This window comes from Castor canadensis, chromosome 19, assembly GCF_047511655.1.
Source record: "Castor canadensis chromosome 19, mCasCan1.hap1v2, whole genome shotgun sequence".
Lineage (NCBI taxonomy): Eukaryota > Metazoa > Chordata > Mammalia > Rodentia > Castoridae > Castor > Castor canadensis.
Window position 1 is genome coordinate 6723949 of NC_133404.1, and position 24885 is coordinate 6748833.

The 24885-nt window shown below is 43.1% G+C and overlaps 1 protein-coding gene across 1 annotated transcript; it reads left to right on the forward strand.

Moving 5' to 3' along the window:
* Nucleotides 1-151: 151 nt before the first annotated feature.
* Tspan3 (tetraspanin 3) lies at nucleotides 152-23829 on the forward strand. The gene is made up of 8 exons (XM_020180996.2): nucleotides 152-326; nucleotides 11968-12159; nucleotides 12349-12423; nucleotides 13847-13948; nucleotides 15204-15356; nucleotides 15636-15719; nucleotides 23034-23163; nucleotides 23271-23829. The coding sequence occupies exons 1-7, from the start codon at nucleotides 264-266 to the stop codon at nucleotides 23124-23126; spliced, it is 762 nt and encodes a 253-aa protein (XP_020036585.1). The 5' UTR covers nucleotides 152-263; the 3' UTR covers nucleotides 23127-23163; nucleotides 23271-23829.
* Nucleotides 23830-24885: the final 1056 nt, after the last annotated feature.

Here is a 24885-nt window from a genome sequence, read left to right on the forward strand (position 1 = left end):
ACCAAGGGCGGCCAGAGGCCAAGAATAAGCGCTGAGCTCTTGGCTCCTTTAAGAGGAGAGGCCTCGCAGCCGCGTCCGCAGTAATAATTGGCTGGAGCGGCTGTCAAGCCGCGGGGGGCGGGCCTTGGTTGCTAAGGAACGGCACCTAGGCCTGCGGCGGCTGCGCAGAACGGCGAGGCGCTTGCTGGGGTCGACGGCGCGACGGCGTGGGGGTCCGCGGGGAGGGGCCGCCGCCATTGCCGCCTCGCTCAGTGGCCAGCGCCATGGGCCAGTGCGGCATCACGTCCTCCAAGACCGTGCTGGTCTTCCTGAACCTCATCTTCTGGGTGAGTGGGGCCGGTGGGCGCGGTGCGGGGGAGGCCGTGGCCCTGGGGGGGTCCCCGCGGCCGAGGTCCGGCCCGGAGGCCGTTTCCCGGGTCCGTCGCGGGCCAGCGAGGAGGGCGGCAGAGGGGCCCCGGGGCTGCGTACGGCCTCCGCGCTCGGCCGGACGCCAGACCTCGCTGGCTCGGGGCCGGGCTCGGCGTCCCGAAGCCTGCTGGGCCGGGAGCTCGCCTTGCAGACTGCTTCAACACCAGAGGCCCGGAATGGGGCTCCTCCCCCGCAACTGCTTTCTTTGCCAGCCCCCTCCCCCCAGAGCCAGTGAAGGGCCCGGGCGCACGGTGCAGATGTGCGGGGGGCCTTTTGTGTAAGGGGGGCCGATTGGCTGCCGCCCACCTCGCCAAAAAAAACAACAAAAAACCTGAGCCGTTTCAACTTGGGAAGACAAGAAAATGGGCGTGTTTGCTTTGGTCGCGGGGATGGGTCGCCTGTGGGTATAAACCTGAGTCAAATATGATTCAGATGTCTTCCGATCTTGAAATGATGAATTCACTTCCCTGGGGGTAGATGGCTTTGGACCCGCTCTCAGAGGAAGCAGTGTTTATAACTGTCCCATCTCAGCTCATGGCTGGCCTTACCTCCCCCAGGGACTTTGATAATAACCTGTTCCTATCAGGGTCTCCACCCTTCGCTTCTGGACCTTGCACCCAGATAGCTTTTTTTTTTTTTTTTTAAACCTGCCCTTCGTCTCATTGTTTTGTATTATTGAAAAACAACACAAAAGTGCTTTAGCAGTAGAATAAGAATCAGGCTACTTGAAGTAAAATGTTGCATCTGAAGTCGGATGGTTTGGGACCCAGGATGCCCTCAGTGTGGTCCCAAGTCACCTTTCCTCCTTCACAGCTTTGTCATAAGCAGTTGCTTGGCCTGGACAGTCTATGTCCAGTCCCCAAGACTTTCCTTGAACTTTCCCACTAGCTACACTTCTGTGTAACCATTTCCCCATCCTCACTTTCTCCATTCAGCTCCCGCCTCCCACAAATATGCACACATGTTCTGGAAAGAATCCTTTCCTTAACTCCTCTTGTCTCCTAACAAAGAATTCATTCAAATGAATATGAAGCCTTTCATATTGGGATGGCTGTAGCATGAAAGTGACTCATGCCTGTAATCCTAGCTACTGGGGAGGCAGAGATCAGGGAGATGGCCTTTCCAGGCCAGCCTGAGCAAAAAGCTCTCCAGACCCCATCTCAATGAATAGGTGGATGTGTGGTGGCTCATGCTTATCTTCCCAGCTACAAGGGGAAGCACACATAGTATCACAGTCCAGGCTGCCTGGCCATAAAGGGAGACCCTGTCTCAAAAACAGTCAATGCATAAAGGGCTGGCAGAGTGGCTCAAATGGTAGGGCACCTGTTTAGTAAGTGATAGACCCTGAGTTCAAACCCCAGTACCACCCAAGGGAAAAGAAAAGGAAAAATAATTTTCACTGCTCCCCAGGTGAGAAACACTTTGTTAGATGATAAGGTACTTATGAGATAGTAACTTGGCTTTGTACCCATCACAGTTCTTTGTGAATTTATGAGCATAACTGTTTGGTTTTGAAGACTGTATTAGGTGACTTCTAGGCACTTAAAGGTCAGATACTGGGTGTGTTGTTAATGTGACAAAACATTGGAAATTCAGGAACTATTTTCTTTAATCAAATTTTCCTTTACTCTAATAAACCTTCGGAAATTGTGTGAGTGTATGTCCTAACACCTGAAGAAGGTTATATTATTGAACTTCAGAGCTTCAGAGTGAGGTATTTCCAAGACTGGTCATACTGTTTAGTAAAAATATCCTTTATCTGAGTTAGTAGGATAGTAAAACTTTTGTGGGCTGTGATCAGGAAGTTCAGACATTCAGGGAAAAAAAATTGTGGCATAGAAGTGTTAGGTGTGTCTCCTGACAAATTGTTAGTTTATGGACAAATCAATGAAGTCTGATGGTGCTGGAGATAAATGTTAGCCCTTACTCAACACTAAGTCACTGCCAGAAGAGTTTTACATGGGGAGCAGTCTGGCAGGAGAGGTATCATGCTGTTTTACAGATAAAGGCATCAAGGTTGCCTGAGTTAAAGTAGCACACCCCAGGTTCAAACCCAGGCTCTACCACGAACTCTTGTCCTGTACTCCAGAGCCTATGGTGTTAGAGCAAGGAGTGAGTTCAAAAGATTTGGAGTCTACGGCCATGCCACCCAGATCTTGTCTGATCTCGGAAGCTAAGCAGTGTTGGGCCTGGTTACTACTTGGATGGGAGACTGCCAGGGAATACCGGGTGCTGTAGGGTTCAACAATAATTAAAAAAAAAAATATTTGGAAAGGGAGAGGAACTTGATTGTCTTGGGCACTAAAAACATACTGACTTAACATTGCTGAGAAACTGTACCAGCACTTAAACTGCACCAATCAACTCATCTGTTTAAAAATTAGGCCCTAAAAGAGGAAGTACATTTTTAAAAAATGTCACTTCTTTCTGGGAGTGCGTAATGCACTCCGCATGTCTAACAAGGGTATTCTATAGCGGCCCCTCCTCCTTTTACTGCCTAGAGATGGGTTAAGTGGAAGAGCAAACATCCCAACCTGGGAGCCTAGCAGCATAGCCAAAGTCTGCTATGGGCAGCTTCAGTTACTCCCATTTTACTGGCTCCTTACTACCAGTGCTAGTGACGGATTCTTGATAAAGTTTTAATTGTTTTGGCAAGATCCCTACTTAGACCTTCTAGGATCTTGATAGCCTGGTTCCTTTGGCAGTTTGTTTACTGAGCTGTGATATGGAAACAGATACATACCGGAAAGACTTGGGCTCTAAATAACCTGGCAGCCACAATTGTTAGGGTTGATTTGGTGGACTTTTGGACACCTAAGTGTTTAAGAGATACAGTCATTCCTAAAATTCTGAAAATTGTCTTAATGGTAGAGTTCTTCATCAAACGCTGGAATAGTAAGGCTGTTTCTTGAAAGATGTGCTGCACACATGGGAGGAGGTACAGGGTAGACCTGTTTGTTCTTACATGCAGTGTAGCTTCAAGTATATTAGTGCTAGACTCGTGATCATTTGTTACAGAAGGTTAGGAGTGTTGGAGGTAAGTGACTCAGTTTTGAAGGCTGTCAGCCTTCTCTACAGGCTGCCCTTTGTACGAGGTCAGACAGGAGTCTTAATTTGGTAGGCCATTTGATCTCACCCAGGAGGCCTCATCAGACTCAAGTTGAAATCAGTACTTCCTAAGATGTCTTTATGCTGATAAGTTAATTAGGTACGTGATCACATCCCATGGTTTACAGATCACCTTTACTTTCTCCACGCTATTAGAAAAACCCAGGTGGCCAATACTTACTTTGCATATTTATCTTAGGCAATAGAGCTTTTAGCGAAAACTGGGTTCATGGTTGTAGAGTTTATAATCCCACGTGTCTGTTCAGGCTGTTGTGTTTCATCTGTTATGAGAGGTGATATACCACTAAGACAGCTGTGAGTGGGGCAGTACCATCAGGGCAGTTTTGGAGTGTGAACCTTCACTAATCACACGTATGAGTGTGTACAAATTGGAGTTGGAAGCCATATAAAACTATTAAAGTTTATCCTGCCTTAAAAACTTGTCATATTTTCCTGTGTGAATGTATATCATAAGGAAAATTGTTTTGCTAAACAAATATAACATGAATGTTTGAGCGCCTACTTTTTTCCCAATTCTTGCAGAACTTTCAAGTGGAGCAAGACAGGCAATTAAAAATAAAGAAAAAGCTGGGCAGTATGGTACACATCTGTAATCCCAGCCACTCTGGAGGCTGAGGCTGGGAGATCAAGAGTTCAAGGCCAGCCTGGACAAAGTTAGTAGGGATTATCTCAAGAACAAACAAAGAAGGCTGGGGACATGGCTCAAGTAGTACAGCAAGAGGTTCAGTCTCCAGTACCACAAAAGAAGAAGAAAATAACCCCAAAAGAAACAACCCCAAAACAGGTAGTGATATGTTATGCAGAGAATTAAACCTAGGGGATGTGACAGTGATCTAGTGGCTCTTTAGCTAGCAGAGAAGACGTCTGTGAGGGGTGAAATTTAATGTGGAGTCAAAGAAGAATGCAGCTTGGGGGTGAGTTGTGAGGTGGGGGATGAGGACTGAAGGGACAGACTGTAGCCACTAAGGCAAGGATGTACTTGGTGTATTCACATCACCAAGAGCAAGCGTGTACCTGCATGCTTTTGTGTAAAAACTATCACGGTGAAATAACTTAGTGTTCTTAGCGCGCAAACCTGTCTGTGCATTGGTTGTGTTATCTAAAGCGCACGCTGCGTGTTCGAGTTGCTCGTCTGATGCTTTTCTGTCGTGGAAGTTGTTCTCTACTCGTCTTCTACTTCCTGGGACTGTTCTTATGGAGGCTGTGTCATTGGAACACACCTTCAGCTAACATTCTTCAACAAGTTTCCAGTTCACTACGAGAAAAGCTAACTTTGTCAGGAGGCAAATCACGGCATAAACTGGAAGTACATTTCTTAGTTGGTTTTTCCAGTCTCACTGCGTTCTTGGTCATCTGTCTGCTGACCCAGGGCTCGTGGCTCTGAGTAATCCTGCAGGCCCTGGAAGCATCATGAGGGAGCTCTTTGATGGCAGTTTATTAGCTTTCTGGGATGGTTCTCATTCTTTGAAATAGTTCAGTGAATCTTATGCCATAAAATCCAGTTCTGGTTAGGGGTATTTTTGGTGGTACTGGGGTTTGAACTCGGGGTCTCACACTTGCTAGGTAGGTGTTCTTCCACTTGAGCTACTCTGATCACTTTTTTGTGTTGTGTATTTTCACCTTGCCTGGCTGACCTCAAACTTTGATCCTCCTGATCTATGCCTCCCAAATAGCTAGGATTACAAGTGTGAGCCACAGCACCCTGCTCTGGTTAGGGATTTTTTTTTTTGCAGAGAATTTATTTCATAAAATTTGTACTTGTCACTAAGCAGGAGGTATTCCGTAAGAACCATTCCATCAGCAAATGGCTATACAGTATCTTCTCTGCCTGTTACTAAAAAATAGGTGTAAAAACACATTGTCCCTGCTGTTTGACAGCTAATGGAGGAGGAGCAGACTCATCATTTAATTTTTGGGTATACCACCATCATACTCACAAAGGATCTTAAATCTTCCTTAAGAAGACTTACCATTTCTTCTCTCTTTACCGCCTTCCTTCTGTTCAGTAGTTTGGCAGAGCCAGTAGATAAAAGTTACTTGTATTTGCATCCTGGTTTTAATCTGCTGGAAGGAGTCTGTAGTAAATGTTGACTCACATTGTTGCTGTTACTGATTAAACAACCCAAGCATGAACAGACGCTGATAGGCAAAACTGAAGCACTTCAGGCTCCTGGCTGTTTACTTATAGAAGAATGGGTCAACAGAGGGTCTTAAGAAAGTGCATGCTTAACTTCCATGCGTTTCTCCTGCAGCCCTCCACGTCTGGAAATAGCTGATTTCCATGCAGTTCCAATAATTTGGCTATGGCAATTGGTTGATCTCCAGTTTCCTTGCCACCTGAAATTTTGGGTCTTTCAACTATAAATTGGGTTAAATAGAACAACTTTGTTAAACTGGATAAACAATGGTTATAAAAAGTGAAAATGGAGCAAAACTGAACATCTTGACCTTTGGAATATCATCAAAGTAATAGCAGTTTAAAAGAATTAAAATGCGTCTTCCATAATGACAGTGATATTCATGGCAAAAGTGTTGTACTGTCAAAACTTCACACTTGAGTCTAAGCAGGATTTAAAAAATTTGTCTCTGTTGACATTTATGAAAAAAGACAATGTGTACTGAAAGAATGAGAATTGTGTTAGAGTCAGAATACATCTGAAGAAGGAGTCACAGACAGACCCAAGAAAAGTGACGCGAGGTGGACAGAGGCACCTCTGATTTGGGATGCAGAGATGCTTGTTTTATGGAGGTGCTTACGGACAGAGCTAGGAATTCATTTGTTTGAAAAAACAGTGAAGTCTTAATTTCAAACATTTTAAATATTTACTTTTCCAATTGCATAAGTTTTATATATATGTGCAATTTAGGAAAATATTAAAATGTGTTAAAAATAGCTGAAATCACTCATAATTCCACCTCCCAGAGACAACCACTAGTAACATTTTGTTTTTTGTTTTTTTGGTGTGTGGGGGGGCAGTGCTGTGGTTTGAATTGCTTTGTTCTTGTTAGGCAGGCACTGTATTGCTTGGGCCATGCCTCCAGCTCTTGGTTTGTTTTTAAAATGGCTTTGTGATACATGTGTGTTTTTCCCTTAACACACCACAAAGCATATCTTTAAGTTATATTTTAACAAAATATTTCAGGGCTATAATACAAGTGTACCTTTGTCTCAGACATTTTGTTTTTGCTATTATAATTTTGTTGCGCTGTGATGACCTGCCCTCTATACAACAAGTCTTTGTTTCCTTCTGAGGTTACTTCAGGATAGAGTCCTAGAAGTGGAATTAGTGGGTATAAAAGCATAAAAGCTGAGGCTGATGATACATGTTACCAACTCACTTTCCAATTTTGTACTAACTTATACTCCTTCCAGTCTGAGACCCTTCTGTCTATCCTCACGTGTCTCTGAATACTGCTTGGCTTTATAATTGACCAGTTTGTTAAGTAGAAAATGTTGTCATTATTTTAATGCCTTCAGAATTTTTTGGTAGAGTAGCCTTCGTTTCTGAAAGAGGATTAAAAGTCTTTGGAATAGTCCTTTTTTTCTGGAAAGCTGGTAAGAGTAAATGAAGTGCAGGCAGTGGACTTAGTGAAGAAGTGATTGTGGTTAGTGATCAGTTTTATCAGAGTAAGTCAGATTGAAACAGGGCCTCGGCAGTGTTAAAGTAGAATGCTCAAGGATAGAAGAGACCTGTAATGGCACAAGGGTGAAGTTTTGGGACGCTTTCAGAAATGCACCGTATATAATTACCAACAATTCCTTGTAGGGGAGAAGTAGAGGTGTATAAGGACTGTACAGGAAACTCAGAATGGAATGTTAAATGATGTGTTCACGTGGTAGACTTTTTTATTTCCCTCCTCTTGGAAAATATGCTTTTTATAAAGTCTAGGGTGCATGGCAGTTTTTCCCCAGTCTTTCTCTTTTCCACTATTCTTTCCTTTCCAAATTCATATCACTTCTGCTTTACCAATTGATTCGCTGAGGCAAAAGTCACTCCGAAGGAGTTGATGCAGGCAAGCAGGAGCTGCTCAGACACTGGGTCTTCAGGCAAATGAAGCCCGGGCGGCCCTAGGTCTTTAAGATGTCCTGATTCTGCCCAGTTCTAATCTCCTGTCCCTTTTGTTTTTCTTCCCTTCATCTTCACCCAAATGTCTGTGGGATCATTTCATCCCCCAGTTTGTAACAAGTCTGTTTGGGTTTTAATATTGCCACATTCCAGTTACTGTGTTTGATGAGAGTGAAGGAATTCAGTAGTTGTGGGGGGTTTAGCATTTCATCGGCTCTGTTTTCTTTCATAGAGATCTGATTTACCACCACTTCCCTCACACACACCAAACTAATTTATAAACATCAAAAAAAGCAGTCTTATGTAAGAAGAAAATTTCTTACTTTAAGAGTTTTCATGTTTGCATGTATGAAGAAAAAGGCTAAAATACTTTTGGAACTCATAAAAATAGTCTTATTTTTTAGAGCAACAGCGTGGGCTGGGAAAAATTCCGTGAGTTAATTTGAGCATGGGCGTATTAAAAGGTAAAGAGGAAGATAGTCTATCTGTAGTTTCAGACCTTAGCCCTTCCCCTAAACGCTTTGGTTTCTTTGTGAAAAGGAGGGATATTTTTAGAATACTGTCTTGGCACATATCCTCCTTACCCGCTCAGATTTTCTCAGCTGTTTCAAGTTCTGCATGTCATGCCCTCGCCCGCTGTCCCTCCCCCGCCCCCTTCTCTGCAGCTGCTTTGTTGGCAAAGCTCAGACCCTTTGATGGGTTCCAGTCCCATCATCGCCCTTCCAGCGGAGGGTTTAGCCAAGCTCACTTTCATGTAGCCGTTCTAATCATAGTCAAAGGCCTACATTACAAATCTGAGTGACTGCAAAGGAATTACTTACACCCTCCCCTCCACCGACCATACGAATAGCAGTTTCCCCTGTTCTTTTGGATGCCCTTCATGCTGATGGGCGGATGCTTGTAGCTGTTTTTAAGTCTTCCGCTATTGTTAGGATACCTCTGTATTTTCAAAGTAATGTGTCTACTTGTAAATATTATACAACTGAAGATACAAGCACGGATACAGATTTCACTAAAAAGAAAATCTTGAAGTAGTCTTCAATTTAGAAAATACCGACTCCGTTCACAAGTAATTTGATTTGTGTAGTCTCACATCAGCAATCAGTAGTTTCCGCTTTGGTGTGTTGTACAACTGCTTGTTGCTTCCAACTATATGGTGTCTAATTAGAGTACTGTTCTCTTTTCTGCTGTGTGAATGGAATGTTGACTGGTTTGCAGCCTGGGACAAGAAGCTGCTTAGGGTCTATTAGACGAGGACAGGCAGTTTTACAGGTGGCAGCTCCTGTCCACCTTCGTTTCATTTGTCCTAAGTCTGATTGGATCTGTGGGTCGTTTTCCTATCTTCTTGGCAGTTGTATTTCAGGGGAGTGCCTCAATCAGGGTGGAGGGGCAGCACAGGAAGCATTGCACTTGGCTCATTCCTAAGCAGCCCCAAGTGTGAGTTTATAGGAATCTCTTTAGACTGAAAGCTCATCATTTTACATCTAGAATGCAAGTAATTCTTCAGTGTCCTGTGCTTCAGATGAGTTGTGGAGTAAGCATGTCCTCCACTTTCATCTTACTCAGATTTATGGAGGCTAAAACTCATTTACTTGCTGGCCATTGGCACGTGTCTTTAGTTCCAGGAAAACTCGGGAGGCTGCAGCAGAAGAATCGCTTGAGCCCAGGATTTTGGGGCAGCATGGGCAGCAAGCAAGATCCCACCTCAAAAAACAAAGTACTGGGGATGTAGCTCCAGTGGAGAGCACTTGCCTACCAAGCCTAAAGTCCTGGGTTCAATCCCCAGTACTGCAAAAACAAAAAATGCCAAAATTAACTTCCTTTAGTAGAAGCCTCCAAAATGGAATTCATTTTAATTTAAGACTTTTAAAGAAATACTGCTTTTTGAGTAAGAAAAGAAGCTAATGACCTGAAGAATAGAAAGATGATTAGTGAAACAGACTGGGCACAATTTGACCCATTCTTATTTCATCTTGAGCACTGATTTACTTACTTTAGCAAAGGATGCTAATGTGCGTGAACATACAACACATTTGTAATCAAGAAAAAGCGGTATTTTAGTAAAAGGACTCTTACTGTAGAGGCCACATACTTCTGTAATAAACACACCCAGACTGTTAAACTGATGCTTCTCTTTTCCCTTCGTGTGTGTGTGTGTGTGTGTGTGTGTGTGTGTGCCAGCCCATAATACCACGCCCCCAATTCAAATGCATACGCGAACTCTGAGGACCTGGCAACAGGCAGGGTTGCCATAGTACAGCATTTATTTTTATGACAGAGCACCTCTTACAAGCTAATGCACTCCAGATGTGGTGGCCATCAGAATTCAGTAAATGGGATTAGTTGCCAAGTCATGTTTGTATAGATACGAATTGAAAACTATAAACCTTGAAATGAAGAGAAGGCAGATACAAAGTAAAGCCTGTAGGGATGGGAGGGTGGTTTCAGTACTCAGTAAATGTGGACTGACACCTGCTGTGTGACAAACACTGTTCTTGGTGATGAATGGTGATACAGGGTGAAGGGTAGAGGCCACAATCTGTGCCCAGCAGGCATGTTTATATGTAATATATATAAATCAGTGCTCAGAGTGTGCAGGGTGGATGTGAATGGATCAAGGGCACCCAGTCTGCTAAAATAGTCAAGAATGGCTTCCATGAGGAAGAGGTGACATTTAAGCTGCATCCTAAGGAGTGAGAGCATTCCAGAGAGGAGAGCAGAGGTAAAAAATGAGAGAATGTGGGCTGGAGGTGTAGCTCAGTGGGCAAGCCCTTGTCTTGTATTCTTTAGGCCCTGGGTTTAATCCCAAGCACCACAAACAAACAAGTGAGAGAATACGTGGTACATTTGGGTGTAACAGTCTTGAGTTGTTGAAGGTGGCTGAGGAGTAGTGGACCTGAGGCTGAAAAGCAGGGACAAACAAACTATTTGCTTCATACTCATTTTAAGCATTTCAGAGTCTGGTGAAGAGGACTGGGGTGTGGCTCAAGCTGTAAAACGCCTGCTTTATGAGTACCTGCCTGCTTTGCAAGCATGAATCCCTAAGTTCAAACCCCATTCCCACCAAAACCAAACAACAAAACAGGTCTGGTAAAGAAGAATCCATGAAGAGAATGAGGGAGTGAGCAGCTAGGGAGCTAGGGAAGTCAGAGAAAAACCGCAGTAGGGCCTCTTGGAAGCCAGAGGAGTGGAATTAAGTTTTTAAGGTTGCCTCCCTTGTTTTTCTCATTTTAAAATGCATGTGTGTGTGTGTGTGTGTGTGTGTGTGTGTGTGTGTGTGTGTGTGTTTGTGTTTGAAAACACTCCTTTTCATCCATGGCTGCCAGTGACTCTGATGGCCTACAACAAGAAAACGCCCTGCTCATGCCCACGCTTACCGAGCCCCACCCACAGGTTAAGCAAGCTGAGCTTTAGATTCACAGGAGCGATTGAGAGGTCCACTGTAACTGTGGAGGCTGTTTGTTATTTTGAAGATGATTTCTATGTTAAATTTAAAGGATGGGGAAATAATTGTATTCCTGCAAAAGTTCTACAAATAATAACTCATTAAGCCAAGTGTTTTAACACAGCCTGACAACTTATTTGCTCATTCCTGTATGAGCAAGTGGCATTGAGCTGTCAGCTCATCGCTGGCACCTGACGATGGCAAAACTGACAGTGACAGAGGAGAACGCATGTAAAACTGCACTTGGAGAGGGGGCCTGGAGCGGCAGCTGGAACAAGACTTTGCACTCCCTTTCTCTTAGGCGCTATACCACTTGGTTCCCAGTAGAGTCTCAGGCCCACACCAGGTCGGCTAGGCCAGAACCCTGGGCGATTCCTGTCCACACTGAGGCTTGAGGAGCGCCATGCTGAAGAACACAACCAGACCTACAAGGGCTTGTCGTGTTCTTCAGTGGCTGAGTCCCCTGGCTTTTCTAGACATTTCAAGTCTCTAGGGCAGCAACACTTTTTTGGAAATGGGCGTCATGCTTACTAGTTGTTATGTTATGCAGGGGAGTAGATTGATTAGAAGTGCACATTCTGGATGAGATTGTCTGGGTTCAAATCCTTAGTTAGCTCTGTCACTTTAACCTCAATTCCCCAATTGTAGGCTGCAGCTACAGTGAGCAAAAGTGTACTTAACGCCCCCACCCCTCGCTGATCTGTACTGGACGTGTAGTTGAAGTCTGCATAACCCTTTAGTGTGGCTGTGTGTGTATGCACATGTGTGTTTGCTATCAGTGTTGTCTGTTCGTGGTTTCTCGATCTTACCTGAACCATCAATTACTGAAAAGGAGGTGAAATTTGGAAAACTTTCCAACTTTACTGAAAGCCTACACTAAGCCTCCTGACAGCTGTTTCTCAACCTTGTTTTCTGCAGGGGGCAGCGGGCATCCTCTGTTATGTGGGGGCCTACGTCTTCATCACTTACGATGACTATGACCACTTCTTTGAAGATGTGTACACGCTCATCCCTGCCGTGGTGATCATAGCTGTGGGCGCCCTCCTTTTCATCATTGGGCTCATTGGCTGCTGTGCTACCATCAGGGAGAGTCGGTGTGGACTCGCCACGGTAGGTGCAGTGTGTCCAAATGTCCAGGAACAGTCATCTGTTGAGTTGGAGCGTGAATCTCCTCTGCCCTCAGACCTGGAACTTGCCGTAGACTTCCAGCCGTTGTCTTTGATGATGGCTTTATGTGAAGAGAGCATTTAGAGCTGTTTTTTCCTGCATACTTAATCTTTGACATTTGTTTCCGTACAGTTTGTCATCATCCTGCTCTTGGTTTTCGTCACAGAAGTCGTCGTGGTGGTTTTGGGGTATGTTTACAGAGCGAAGGTATGTTGTCTGCTAGGACTCACGTCACACTTTCAAAGGTGATTCACGCTTTTCGGTGAAGTAGTCGTTCAGTTTATTAGTCACCATTTTCTTTTGCCCATTTCAGTCAAGCTACTGCTTTAACTCCCATCATCTGTTATTTGCCTATTTAGACTTCTCTCATTTAATAGAGCAGAGGGTAAATTCTAATGTTCTTGACTCCAGGTATTTTATTTTCTTTAAATTATCTCAACAAACTTCGAATGGAGAGTTGATCAGCTAAGAAGCTTGCTCAAATTTCATTAGCCCATGGAGTCCCTGTATTATGAAGGGGGTAGAATTACAAATTTTCTGAGGATTTTACTTTCCATTGCTGCTTTAAAAGTACCTTGGTTCTGGGCATAGAAAAAGAAGTTTGGAGTTTAATCCTGCCTTCCTCGAAGAACAGATGCTCCTGCCTACTGAGAACATGAGGCAGCAGTCATGAGCACGTCCTTCCTGCCCTTTCCTCTTCCTTTCCCCTTTCTTTCTTTTCTATCTAGCTTGCTTTTATTTTCTGCAAAAGTATACTACCAGTTAAGGCTAAGCAGCCTCTTTAATTAATTAATTTTGGTATTATTTTAGAGCCCTGATAAAGATACAATAGAATCATTGCCATTGTAGTTTACAGTTATAATTAAGGTGTGATATGCCAAGTTCCATTGAAACAGAAGGAAGGCATGATGGGGAAGTGTACTATGCAACGTGTCCCAAAAAAGTGGGATGGATTGTGTCCCTCTCTACGGTCTGTTTCCAGTTTTACAGTCTTGTCCATCAGGGTGATAGTCACTGAATAGGTCTAATCAGTCTGGAGAGGGGTAGGAGAAGCTGGCCAGCAAACTTAGGGCTCACACGTCACGTTTGTAGTCGGCAGCAGGGAGTCATGGAGAGTGCTCCTGCCTTTCCTTTGACATCCATGGGGCAGCAGCTTTTCATAGAAGTGTCACTTCTAAGGAATAATTACTTCAGCGTATTTGCCAAGACTAAACATTGAGTAAGTAAAACAGAAGAGTGTTGGTCCTAAAAAATGTCTTAGTTGTTTTATTTTTATGTCTCTTATGGAAGGAGAGTCAGTAGGTCTTCTGCGAACACGTTGAAAACTTGAAAAATGAAGACGTCCACATGTAATTTTGGGCCTTTGGCCTGATGCTCACTTGCTCTCTCCCCCTTGAGTACACGCTCAGACTGCTCTCGCGCCCAGCTTCTCATTGAATGCAGTCATGTAATACAACATGACCACACTTTTGTCTGCCAGTCAGTCTGAATCTATGGAGGCAGGAAGGGAGAAAATTCCTGAAGAATTCTGGCAACTTGGAAACGTGCCATTTAGGTATTTTAGCTGGAACCTTGACAGTGTTACTTTTAACAGTATCTTTGAGGGACTAAACTCTTTGATTTAATTCAGGTGGAAAAAGAGGTTGACCGCAGCATTCAGAAAGTGTATAAGACCTACAATGGAACCAATCCTGATGCTGCCAGCCGAGCAATTGATTATGTACAGAGACAGGTGAGTTGGTTTTTTTTGTTTTTTTTTTTTTTTTTTTAGGTACTAGAATTTGAACGCAAGGCCTCTTGCTTTTTAGGCAGGCACTCTACCACTTGAGCCATACTCCTTTAGTCCTTTATTGCTTTAGTTATTTTTCAGTCAGGGTCTTACAAGGCTGGTTTGAACTGCAATCGATCTACCTGTACCTCCCATATAGCTGGGATTACAGAGGTGTACCACCACGCCCAGATTGTTGGTTGAGTTGGAGTCTTGCCAACTTTTTGCCTAGGCTAGTCTTGAACTGTGATCCTCCTGATCTGTGTCTCCTGAGTAGCTGGAGCTATAGTCATGAGTCATTGCACCTGACCCTAGGTAAGCTTTTGTGAGGCTACTCACTATTGGGTCAACATTAAACCAATTCCACTATTACTATGCATTTGGCTATATATCTCCACAGCTATGATTAACCACTTGAAGTGCCCAGACTTTTCCCCCCAGTCTTCAGTCTTGGAAAAGATATTCCACCAGAACCTAGTCAAAGCCAGTAAGAAGCATCTTAAACTCTTTGTTATCAAAAGAATTTAGCTAGAGAGGTGATAAAGGAAGAGAGGTGTGTGTCACAGGAAAGTAGAATTCCAGGTGGTCTCTGACAGTAGGTCTCCACGTGCTTTCAGAAGACAAGATCAGAAAAGACAACAGGCAAAACTGTAAAAGGAAAAAAATCATAAACGTACAGGCAATTTGAAATACACACTAAGGCAGATTTGATACCCATAATTGATTTTTATACCCATGACCCTGCCTCAAAATTTATCAGCATTTTATCTATCTTGTTTCATCTACTAGCTATACATAGTTTTCACTTTATTATCTTCATGCAAATCCCAGACATTTCAAATGAAACATTTTAAGCACTGTCACTGAAAATAATATTAACTCAGATGTTTAGTATGTAAGATACAAAGGTTTTCATTCATGAGAAACTTATCTCTGTGGCAATATGCTTTTCACGTAGAGGTTCTAGAGCCACTAGCCAGTGTGAGTGTTAAAATTAAAAATTCGTTCCTCAGCCACCTGGTAAATGTTCAGTTTGGCCTTGTGTGGCTAGTGCCTACAAGTTAAGGCCATGCAAACATAACATTTCCCTTACTGCAGAAAGTTCTGGACATCAGTAGTCTAGAGTATCTTATTTTAAGCTCTATATTGTGTGGAACTTTGAAGCTCTGCCTGGGTATATGTATTTTGTAAGGACTAATAGTTCTGTTCTCTTTTCTAGTTGCACTGTTGTGGAATCCATAACTACTCAGACTGGGAAAACACAGATTGGTTCAAAGAAACCAAAAACCAGAGTGTCCCTCTTAGCTGCTGCAGAGAGACTGCTAGCAGCTGTAATGGCAGCCTGGCCAACCCTTCTGACCTCTACGCTGAGGTGAGTCTCTTGGCCAAGGCTGGAGTCCAGCCCGATAAACTTTTTCCACTGTCTCATTGCTACCTGGAACTTCTTTACCCCCTTTGCTTGTCTTTAATGCTCTTTTGTTTTTAGTCTACGTCATTTTCTGAATGCATTGCCTTTTGCTCTAATTACATGTCTTTAAGTTGCTCTAATCATGTAATCTTTTTTCCCTCTTTTAGTTTCTTTCATTTTTGTGAGTCTGCAGCTCTTGCCTTTGAAAAGCCCTTGTAACAAAAATTACTGTGTGTGTTACAGGGGTGTGAGGCTCTGGTTGTGAAGAAACTACAGGAGATTATGATGCATGTTATCTGGGCAGCCCTGGCCTTCGCAGCTATTCAGGTGAGCACAGCAGCTGAGGAGCTGAGCTCAGAGGTAGCCACTGTTCTGATGTCAACTCTGAATGGTTTTAGTCACTGAGTGGACCTTTGTATATTCAGATACCATAGAAGCGATAAGTACTAGTCACCAGTGTCCAGCGTCTTCTCTCTAGACCTAGATCAGAATGGTGTAAAAACCCAGAGAACTGGATGGGGACTCTTTGCCTTATTTTCTTGCTTTGATTAGGGAGTGAATGTTCAAAATACAGACAAACTGTTGTTGTAGTGGGTTCTTGGGAGGGATTTTAATAGCACTTAACAGAAGTGTTAAAAACAAAAAGCCATACTACTATATTTCAGTTTGGAAGCAGAAAGCTTTACATTAGTCTTTTTATGTACCCTTTCTCCTTCTAGATCTTGAGTTCCTGTCCTTGAGGGTTTTATTTTTAATTTTTAAAATTTTTACTTTGTGTGGTGCTGAGGATTGAACTCAGGGCCTCATGCATGCCAGGCAAGCACTCTACCACTAAGCTATACCCTGCAGCCTCTTAAATTTTTTGCAGTTGGCCAGGCCGTCTGTCCCTGAACTCCTGGTCTCAAGTGATCCTCTGCCTCAGCCTCCGAGGTTCATGCCACGTATCTAAGTCAAGAACTGCTACTGTGACACTACTCTCTTATTCTAAGAAACAACTTTAAAATACCTCCCAGTAAAAACTAAAGCTCTAGCCTCTTCTGTATTTGTGGATTTCAGTTTTTTAGACTGACAATCATCCAGAAGTCATTGACATTACTTGGCACATATACAGGTGTGCTGTGCTTATGGTTGGTAGCTTAGAGGGCCTGATTTCCCAAGTTGTATAATGAGAGCAGTCTCTTTATTTTCCTAATAACAGCTTGTGCAAAGTAGCGGGTTATGGTTTCATCACCTCTCCCTTTATCTTCTCCCAGCCTCCCTTTCCCCAAAACTCACACACCCTTACCCTCACCCCCACATAAAGATAATTCAGACAGACACTTTCCCACCCAGCACAGCTCTCCACATTTCTTGTTTCTCAGGTGTACACAAAAATAAATGCCTTACGGATTCTGTTAGAGAATGTCATAGCGGAGTCTTATACCTGAGACTAGACAGTAGTTTGAAAATCTTCCTTCCCATCAGATCTAGTTCTCAGAATATGCTTTCAGTTCTTGAAATAGGCTTCGGGCCTAGAGAATGTGTTTTGGAGAAAGTGTAGGTATCTTTTAATTGTTAGATTAAAGCCATTGTAATTGTTAGTTTAAGTATGAGTTGTTTGGATTGACTGCTCTTTGTATATTTGAACAGAAGCTGGCATATTAATGGAAAGTGCCTTTAAAATGGCAAGCGGGTGATTGTTTACTTTGCTGGTATTCAAATAGCCCTGAAATGATTCATTAACGAGCCTAGCTCTGTATTTGCAAAGGTCTCTGGCCTTCTAAGCATTTACTTTGGCTCAACATAGCAGTAATCTGGTGATCAGCAGGGATGTATTTCATATTTTGATTGTCTATGCAAACACATCCATTTCGCTGAAGATAATGAATAGGAGGATGGTCTCCTTTCCCAAGTGGCATCCTGGTCTGTGCCTTCTCTGATTTTATGCTTGATAGTAAAGCTACACACACTAGCATGCAGCAAAACAACTTTGAAAGCACACGGTGCTTGTCTTCACGAAATGTACAGGCTGTGCATGAAAGCCTGATGAAGAGCTGTGCCCCTCGTCTGGTTTCATCACCTCTCCCTTTATCTTCTCCCAGCCTCCCTTTCCCCTAAAACTCACACACCCTTACCCTCACCCCCACATAAAGATAATTCAGACAGACACTTTCCCACCCAGCACAGCTCTCTACATTTCAGTAGGCAGCCAGGCATTTGTTGTTGAGTATCCTCATGGGGGGATAAATACTTTCACTAGTCTCTTAATTTAAGTGTGCACGTCATATATGTTCCAGGCTAACATCACCCTGATGGAGATAAGAAATGGTGAACATTGAATTTTTTTCAGTTGAAGAAAGCTTAGCTGGATTCATAGCTCTCATGAAGCTTCTGCTTGTCAAAACCTAGTGATTTTGAAAATGAAAAAATAGGTTTTTAAGGAAAAAAAATCCATTTGAAATAATAAAAGAATTTTCCCTAATGTTTTAGTTAAGTGTCCATAAATGTTCTAATCTTTGGGTATTCAAAATCTACTTTACGTACATTGGTGCCTTGGGTGTAGAAAACCAGAACAAAGACAAAAATAACTCAAATATCAGTGAGCTTTTGTGCTTGTACACCAGTCCTCATAAGGAAGAGTGCTAGAAGGAATGCTTGGAGATTGCCCAGTCCTTTGTTTCACCACAAAAATTAGGGGGAGAAAATGACTTAAGACTTTCACACAGATAGTGGCAAACTAAAGACTGAACTCTGGCTCCATTTGTGCTCTGACTCCTATTGTAAATCTAAGAACTGAAATTCTAAGATGAAATTTCTAAATTCTTTTATGAGCCCTGGCAGTTGATATCAGCTGGATAAAATACAGATGAACTGCAGGGTAGAGTGGTTACAACAGAGCCTGGCTTTGTCTGGGTTTGAAAGCCTAAAATCTTTACTACATGGTGCTTTAAGACAAGCTTTGCTGACTATAGCTCTAGGTCTGGGTAGAACCAAATGATTAAGAAAGAAAAACCTGAAACATACTAGTGACATTTATAACAGTTTTTGAACATAAGTGACATTTTTACAGTTTGCTACACCCTTGTTAACCTATTAATCAGCAAGATGCTTCGCTTCTTTGCAAGTAGCCATCTTAAATTAAGTGACCAGTTATGAATTTTATATTTGAAGTTTTAATAAGAGACAGTAGATTGTGATTTTTTGAGGTCTTAGGTGTCTACTGTGGACAAGGTTCTCTTCAAAGGCAATATGGGGTCAGTGGTATGGTCTGTCTATTTTGGCGTCTCACAAGTTGGTGTCCTCAAGGTTGGAGTGATAGAGAGCAAACAGGGACCATCCTAGACCTTGATGTTTTTCTCTGGTCTCTCTGCCAAATCTGAAAGGAAATTGTGGCTGCTCTTTCTTGGTCACCAGCTGTTTGTTAAAATGAGTTTAAATACATAAGTAAACAGCGCTTTAGGTCAGTCCCCGCTCCCTCTCAGATAGAGTGAAGATTTAGGTACTTTAATTCTAACACTTTCTTTTTTTTGCAGGGGTGCTCAAATTTGCTAAGCAGGCACTTTACCACTTAAGTCACTCTGCCAGCCCTTTTTATTTTTGTGATAGGGTCTGACTTCATGCCTGGGACATCCTGAACTGCATCTTCCTATTTGCTTCCCTGTGTACCTGGGATGACAGGCGCACAGTACTGCACCCAGCCATTGTTTAAGGTGGGGTCTCATTAACTTTTTGCCCAGGTTGGCCTCCAGCAGTGATCCCAAGATTACAGGCTTGAGCCACTGCATCTGGCCGAATTCTGACACTCTGTTAAAATTTTTAAAAATAGTAATGATAATAATAATCCTTAAAAACTTCAAGCGGAACATGAAAAACCGATTCTTGATTGGCTCTGATTTCTTTCTGTAATTTGAGAAAAGACAATTGTTTTTCTTTTTTTAAAAATCTTATTTCTAGTTGACACATAATTGTACACATTCTGATAATTCAGTGCTTGTGTACATTATATAATGATCAAATCAGAATAATTAGCATTTCTCTGTCCTTAAACATTGATCATTTCTTTGTGTTTGGAGCCTACAGACTCCTGTCTTGTAGTTCTTTACAGAACACAGTAAGTTGTTGTATGCTGCATTCACCCTCCTATGCTGGGAACATAGCACTTGTTCCACCTTGTCGTGTTTCAGCACCCACTGTTCAGCCCCTGTCCTCTTCCCGCATGTCTTTGCCCCTGGTAGCCACTACCATACACCTCCCTTCTGAGATCCATTGTACTTACACATTTACTATACAAGTGTGCTCACAAAGTACTTCTCTGCCTGGTCCTCCAGTTCCATCCATTTTGCCACAAATAACAGGATTTCATTCTCGACTATATATATAACACCAAGGTTAAGTAAGTTTTTGTTTTTTAACTTGAAAATACCATTTGGGTAAAATATTTTCCACATGATGTAAAATGATAAAATTTGGTTAAAGTAATCCTCTCAGCCTTGACCCCAGTTCTTGAGCCTTGCTCTGGAGGTTAGCACTGCTCTGGGTTTCCATGTATCCTTCCAGAAGTAGTCTGTGCTTACACAAACACACGTAGGTTTTTCTAAGCACGTAGCTTGTGGGATGCAGCTTTGTGCCTTGCTTTTGTTTTAATTGAAGTCTTGGTAGACACGTGGACTAGTAAAGTACTGCAGTGAGATTGCTTGGCCTCAGTGCTGTTTTGCATAACCACAGTACAAAACCACAGCCAGGATATCAGCTGGCTGACGTCAGGTTTCTCATTTTCTGTGTGCATGTATTCAGTTCTGCATAGTCTTATGACTGGTGTAGTTTCCAGTGTCTGTCCCCACAGCCGAGATACTTAGTCCCAACCCCACAGGGTAACGTTTGTGCCTGTACTGTCTTCCTTCCTCCGTGCAGCTGATAACTGGATCTCAGTTTGCAAATGTTACATAAATTGAACCATGTAGTTTATTCCTTGCTTTTCTTACCCTACAGTTCTGGGGATGGAGCCCAGGGCCTTGTGCCTGCTAAGCAAGCACTCTACAGCTGAGCTATATCCCCAGCTTGTTTTTTGAGATAGGGTCTCACTCACTATGTAGCCCAGGCTGGCCTTAAACTCATGATCTTCCTGCCTCCACCTCCAGAATGCTGGGATTGAAGGCACTACCATGCCTGGCTTTGTACTTTTCTTCTTAAAAAACAAATTGGTATCTTTTGGATAGAGATCTGCTTTGTTTGTTTTATGGCTGCATAGTATTCCATGTTACAGGCATACTTCAACAGGCACTTACATAAGTCTTGCTAATAGAAAAATGCAAGTAGTAAATATCCTCTGTTCTGTACATTCATAGTCTGTAGGAAAAATTAAAAGCCGTGAAGCTGAGGGGTTGCAATAAATACATGGATGAATCTTGATACACATTTCTAAACTGACCTCAGAAAAGGGTGTTTCCAGAGTGAAAGAATTCTTATTTTTGTATAAGAATACCTATTTTCCCATACCTATATAGCATACCATAGAACAGCTGAAGGTGGTGGGGCTCACCTATAATCCAAGCTACCCAGGAGGTGGAAATAAGATCAGTATGGTTCAAAGCCAGCTCAGGCAAATAATCACCAAGACCCTGTCTCACAAAACAAGCCGGCATGGGCTGCACCTGTAATCTCAGCTATGCGGGAGGCAGAGGGAGGAATATCAAGTCCAAGGCTAGCCTGAGCAAAAGCACAAGATCCTATCTGAAATAAATAACTAAACCAAAAAGGGCTGGGTATGGCTCAGGTAGTAGAGTGCTTGCTAGGAGGCCTTGAGTTCCAACCTCAGCACTGCCAAAAAAAAAAAAAACAATCCCAGAACATTTTGCTTTGGTAGTCAGTTCTTTGAATCCCTACTTTTCTCGTATTTGGTATTAGTTTGTGCAGTGTGTATAGTTGCTGCTGTTACATTTGGGCTTAAGTGAACATTAGTTCCCATGGCTAGAATATTGAAGAGCCCATTCTCATTGCAAGAAATAACATGGAAGCTAAAATATTCATGTGATATTTCCAAGTCATTGTTTCAGACTTTCAGTGATGAATGAAATTTCAGTGGAGGCCAGCCTTGGAAATGAAAACAAAAGTCACTGTGTAGCAGCTGCTGTTCTTAAACGACTGGCTCCCAAGCTCCAGTGGATTTTTATCATGCTTTGTGAAAGTTGTTTTTAAATCAATATAGGGTGACTTAATTGAAGTAAAAGAGTGAGGAAAGAAATGGAGCTTACGCCAGATCTATTTTGGGAATGCTGACTCCTCCAGGAGAAGCTAACTGGCTGAGAGGACTTGCGGCGGTGGCGGTGGGGGTGGGGGTGGGAGACTCTTCCCCTCTAGCAAGTCAGTGATTTCTTGAGTTTAGCGTTTTTATTGCTCAATTTAGCATTGTCTGGGAACGTAATTGTGTTTGACTTTATAGCTGCTGTAAGAATGTTTTGACGTACAGTGAACAGAAATGTATTTCTCTGGGAGTTAGATACTAAACATGTCTGGAATTAGCTTAATATACTTAGAAAATTTTCAACAATATCTACTTTTAAAGTGTCTTTAAGGTGCTTTGTGCTTAATCTGATGGAATGGCTGGATTGAACAGCAAGTTCATACCGTGAACGGGGTATAGGGCCTAATGTGAGGACCGTTGAATGTGCAGGGCGCTCATGCTGAGGGCACCTTTATCCTCAGCATGTGGGCCTCACTAATCTTCCTCTGCAGACTTGAGTCTGTCTGTGGACTGGGAGCATTTGCTGAAATTAGACAGAACCCCCTCTGTACAGAGCCCTCTCTTTTTAAATCAAATACCGTAGACCTCTTACTGTTGGTGAGGAGTTAGAACAGTAAATTAACTTATTTAGCCCTTTGGTTACTGTTTATATTTTCTGAGGAACTGGGTCAAAAATTCTGGAGTCATTTCTCTTTAATCCAGCTTAATCCACTTGCTTATTCATACTAACTCAACAGGCCTTTGTTACTATTCCCGTGTGCTCTCATGGGAGGATTAGGGCTTATTAAAAGAAATGATGAAGGAAGAGTGACCTTTAAAAAGTAACAGACATGTGATACACAGAACCAAACCTGGATTTTAGAAGCAGCAAAGGTGAAAGAAACGAAAACCTCCAAACTACATTTTTTGGCTGTGTGTTTGGTGTCACACTATCCATGTACTGAATTTTGTGGGTTAGTAATAAACTTTTCTCCCTAAATCTAGATGCCTGAGAAGACATTAAACATGCAGTCTTGATCACTCCACTCCTAGACTTACTGCCCAGAACCTGTGTTTTTAAATTATTTTAAGTGAAAATCACTCAGCTCCTTAGCTGCATTGCTGCGTTTCAAGTGTTCAGTGGCCATGTGTGGCTAGGGGCCGCCATATTTGCCAGTACAGACAGACAGTTCTGTGGGAACTGTGTAAAGTTCTCTGGGACAGCACTGGTCTAGATGGATGTGGGGCTGGCGGTAAGAAGAGCCGAGTGCAGCTCCACAGGTTCCTAGGTAAAAGTTTAGTACTCAGTTCCTTTAAAAATGAGAAATTCCTCCTTTGACCTTGTTAGTGCTTTTTGATAATTTGAGATGATTGAAATTTGAAATAGCTCCATTGCCAATCAAGAAAGACACAGTCCATTTTCCTGTTGCTTTGGTCTCCAGCTGCTGGGCATGCTGTGTGCGTGCATCGTGCTGTGCAGAAGGAGTCGAGACCCCGCGTACGAGCTCCTCATCACGGGCGGGACCTACGCGTAGCCGATGTGCCCACGCTCGCCGCTCTTCTCATTGGGAGGTGAGTTGGGCAGGGCAGGTATGCCCGCTACTCCCCCCACTTTCTCACTCTCGCTGACTCTTCACACCCCCGAGTTTTTAAGTTCAATGCCAACATTCTCGTTTCAGAACCATTTGCAAGTTGCATAGTGCGTAGAGATAAAGCAGGACATGGCCTGCTCCTGTTGCCTCCGGGAGGGACGGCAGTGCTGCTGTGGTGTCATCGGCTCCTTGCAGTCCTCACAATGGAGAACTCTTGGCCAAAGGTTCTGGGGGGAGGGGAGGAAGCCGGCTGTCTGGTTAAGGTTGACACCAGGTGGTGCCCCTCAGCAGTGTCCTTTAAAATATATATACTGTAGTCCGATAAGATAGCAGCTGTACAAAATGGCTAAAATAGATTTTAGAACCACACAGTGTGTATCTTTTCATCTTCAAAATCAGAGACTGATCTTTGAAATGAGTGGTTTTTAATCAAAGCTGGCTTTATAGGAGGAGTATAATGTATGCACTACTGTTTTGAAACAATTAGTGTGAGTGTGCGTGCCTTTGTATGATTGAATCCATTCATCAGAAGTCTAAAACTCGTTAGGGATAATGGACCCATGTAGACTAGCAAAAATAGTATGTAGATGTGACCTCAGTTGTAAATAGAAAAATCTAATTCAATAAACTCCATATCAGCCCTCAACGTGAAGTTTTTAATTATTTTGGGGACATTTCTACTCCAGAGTGGCAGTATACTGTTTCACATACTGGCAGTGTCTGCAGTTCACTGTGATTTGCATGTGTTTCATTCTGTCTGGTGCCAAATTCTAAAGATCTTGGTATTCAGAAAACCACAGATGCTTTACAGTCTAGTATATCCTACAAATAATGGGGCATCTGCTATGTGCAAGGCACAGGGGACATAGCGATGTGTCCTTGTCCTGAGGAGTTTAGAGTCCTGATATGGGAAGCAGATATTTTCCATATAGGTGCAGCGGTGGTCATAGTAAAAGAATGGGGGCTCAAAAGAGGTGCCTGGAGAGGTCAAGGGCAACTTTCTGGAGGAGATGCCCAAACCCAGGGCTGGATAGGCTTTGTTGGAGGGTACACAGGGTTTGAAAGGGACTTGAGTATGCAGAGAGCTGCAAGTAGCACCTGTGCCTGGGAAAAGAAGTCGAAGACAGCCCAGATCTCCAAGGTCTCACAGGACATCCTGTGCAGGTCAGACTTGACTTGCAGGCAGAGCAGCGATTAAAGACCCTGAACGTGGTGGCGATGCAGACAGACCTGTCCTAGATGGCCTGTGGCTGCAGTTTGGAGGATGGGTTGGAGGAGTGTGGCTAGGCTTCAGTTAGGTTGATGTGACACGGTTTGGGGGAGAACTTAAGAGCATGAAGTCAGGCACACTGTTGGTAGAGGTTGTGAGGAGTGGACTCAGGGACTATTGGAGGGGGAAGGGCACAGTTCACATTGACTGGGTGTGGCACAGAGAGGAGAGAGGAAGGGAGGAAACTAGGCTGAATTCTAGGTTTTGTCCCCATCACCTGGGGCAACAGTCTCAGAGATAGAGAGCAAGTAGGTGCCATATCCAGGGGCAGAAGCTTAGGTACAGTGTTGGGTCTTTCAATTTTGAGATACCCAATATTGTGCAAGCCTGTCACTCCCGAAGGTGGAGAAGGCATGCGAAGGAGAGGAGTAAAAACAAACTCCTGTTCACAAAGTGGAAGTTGCCAAAAACATTCTTGGTTCCAAAAAGCTA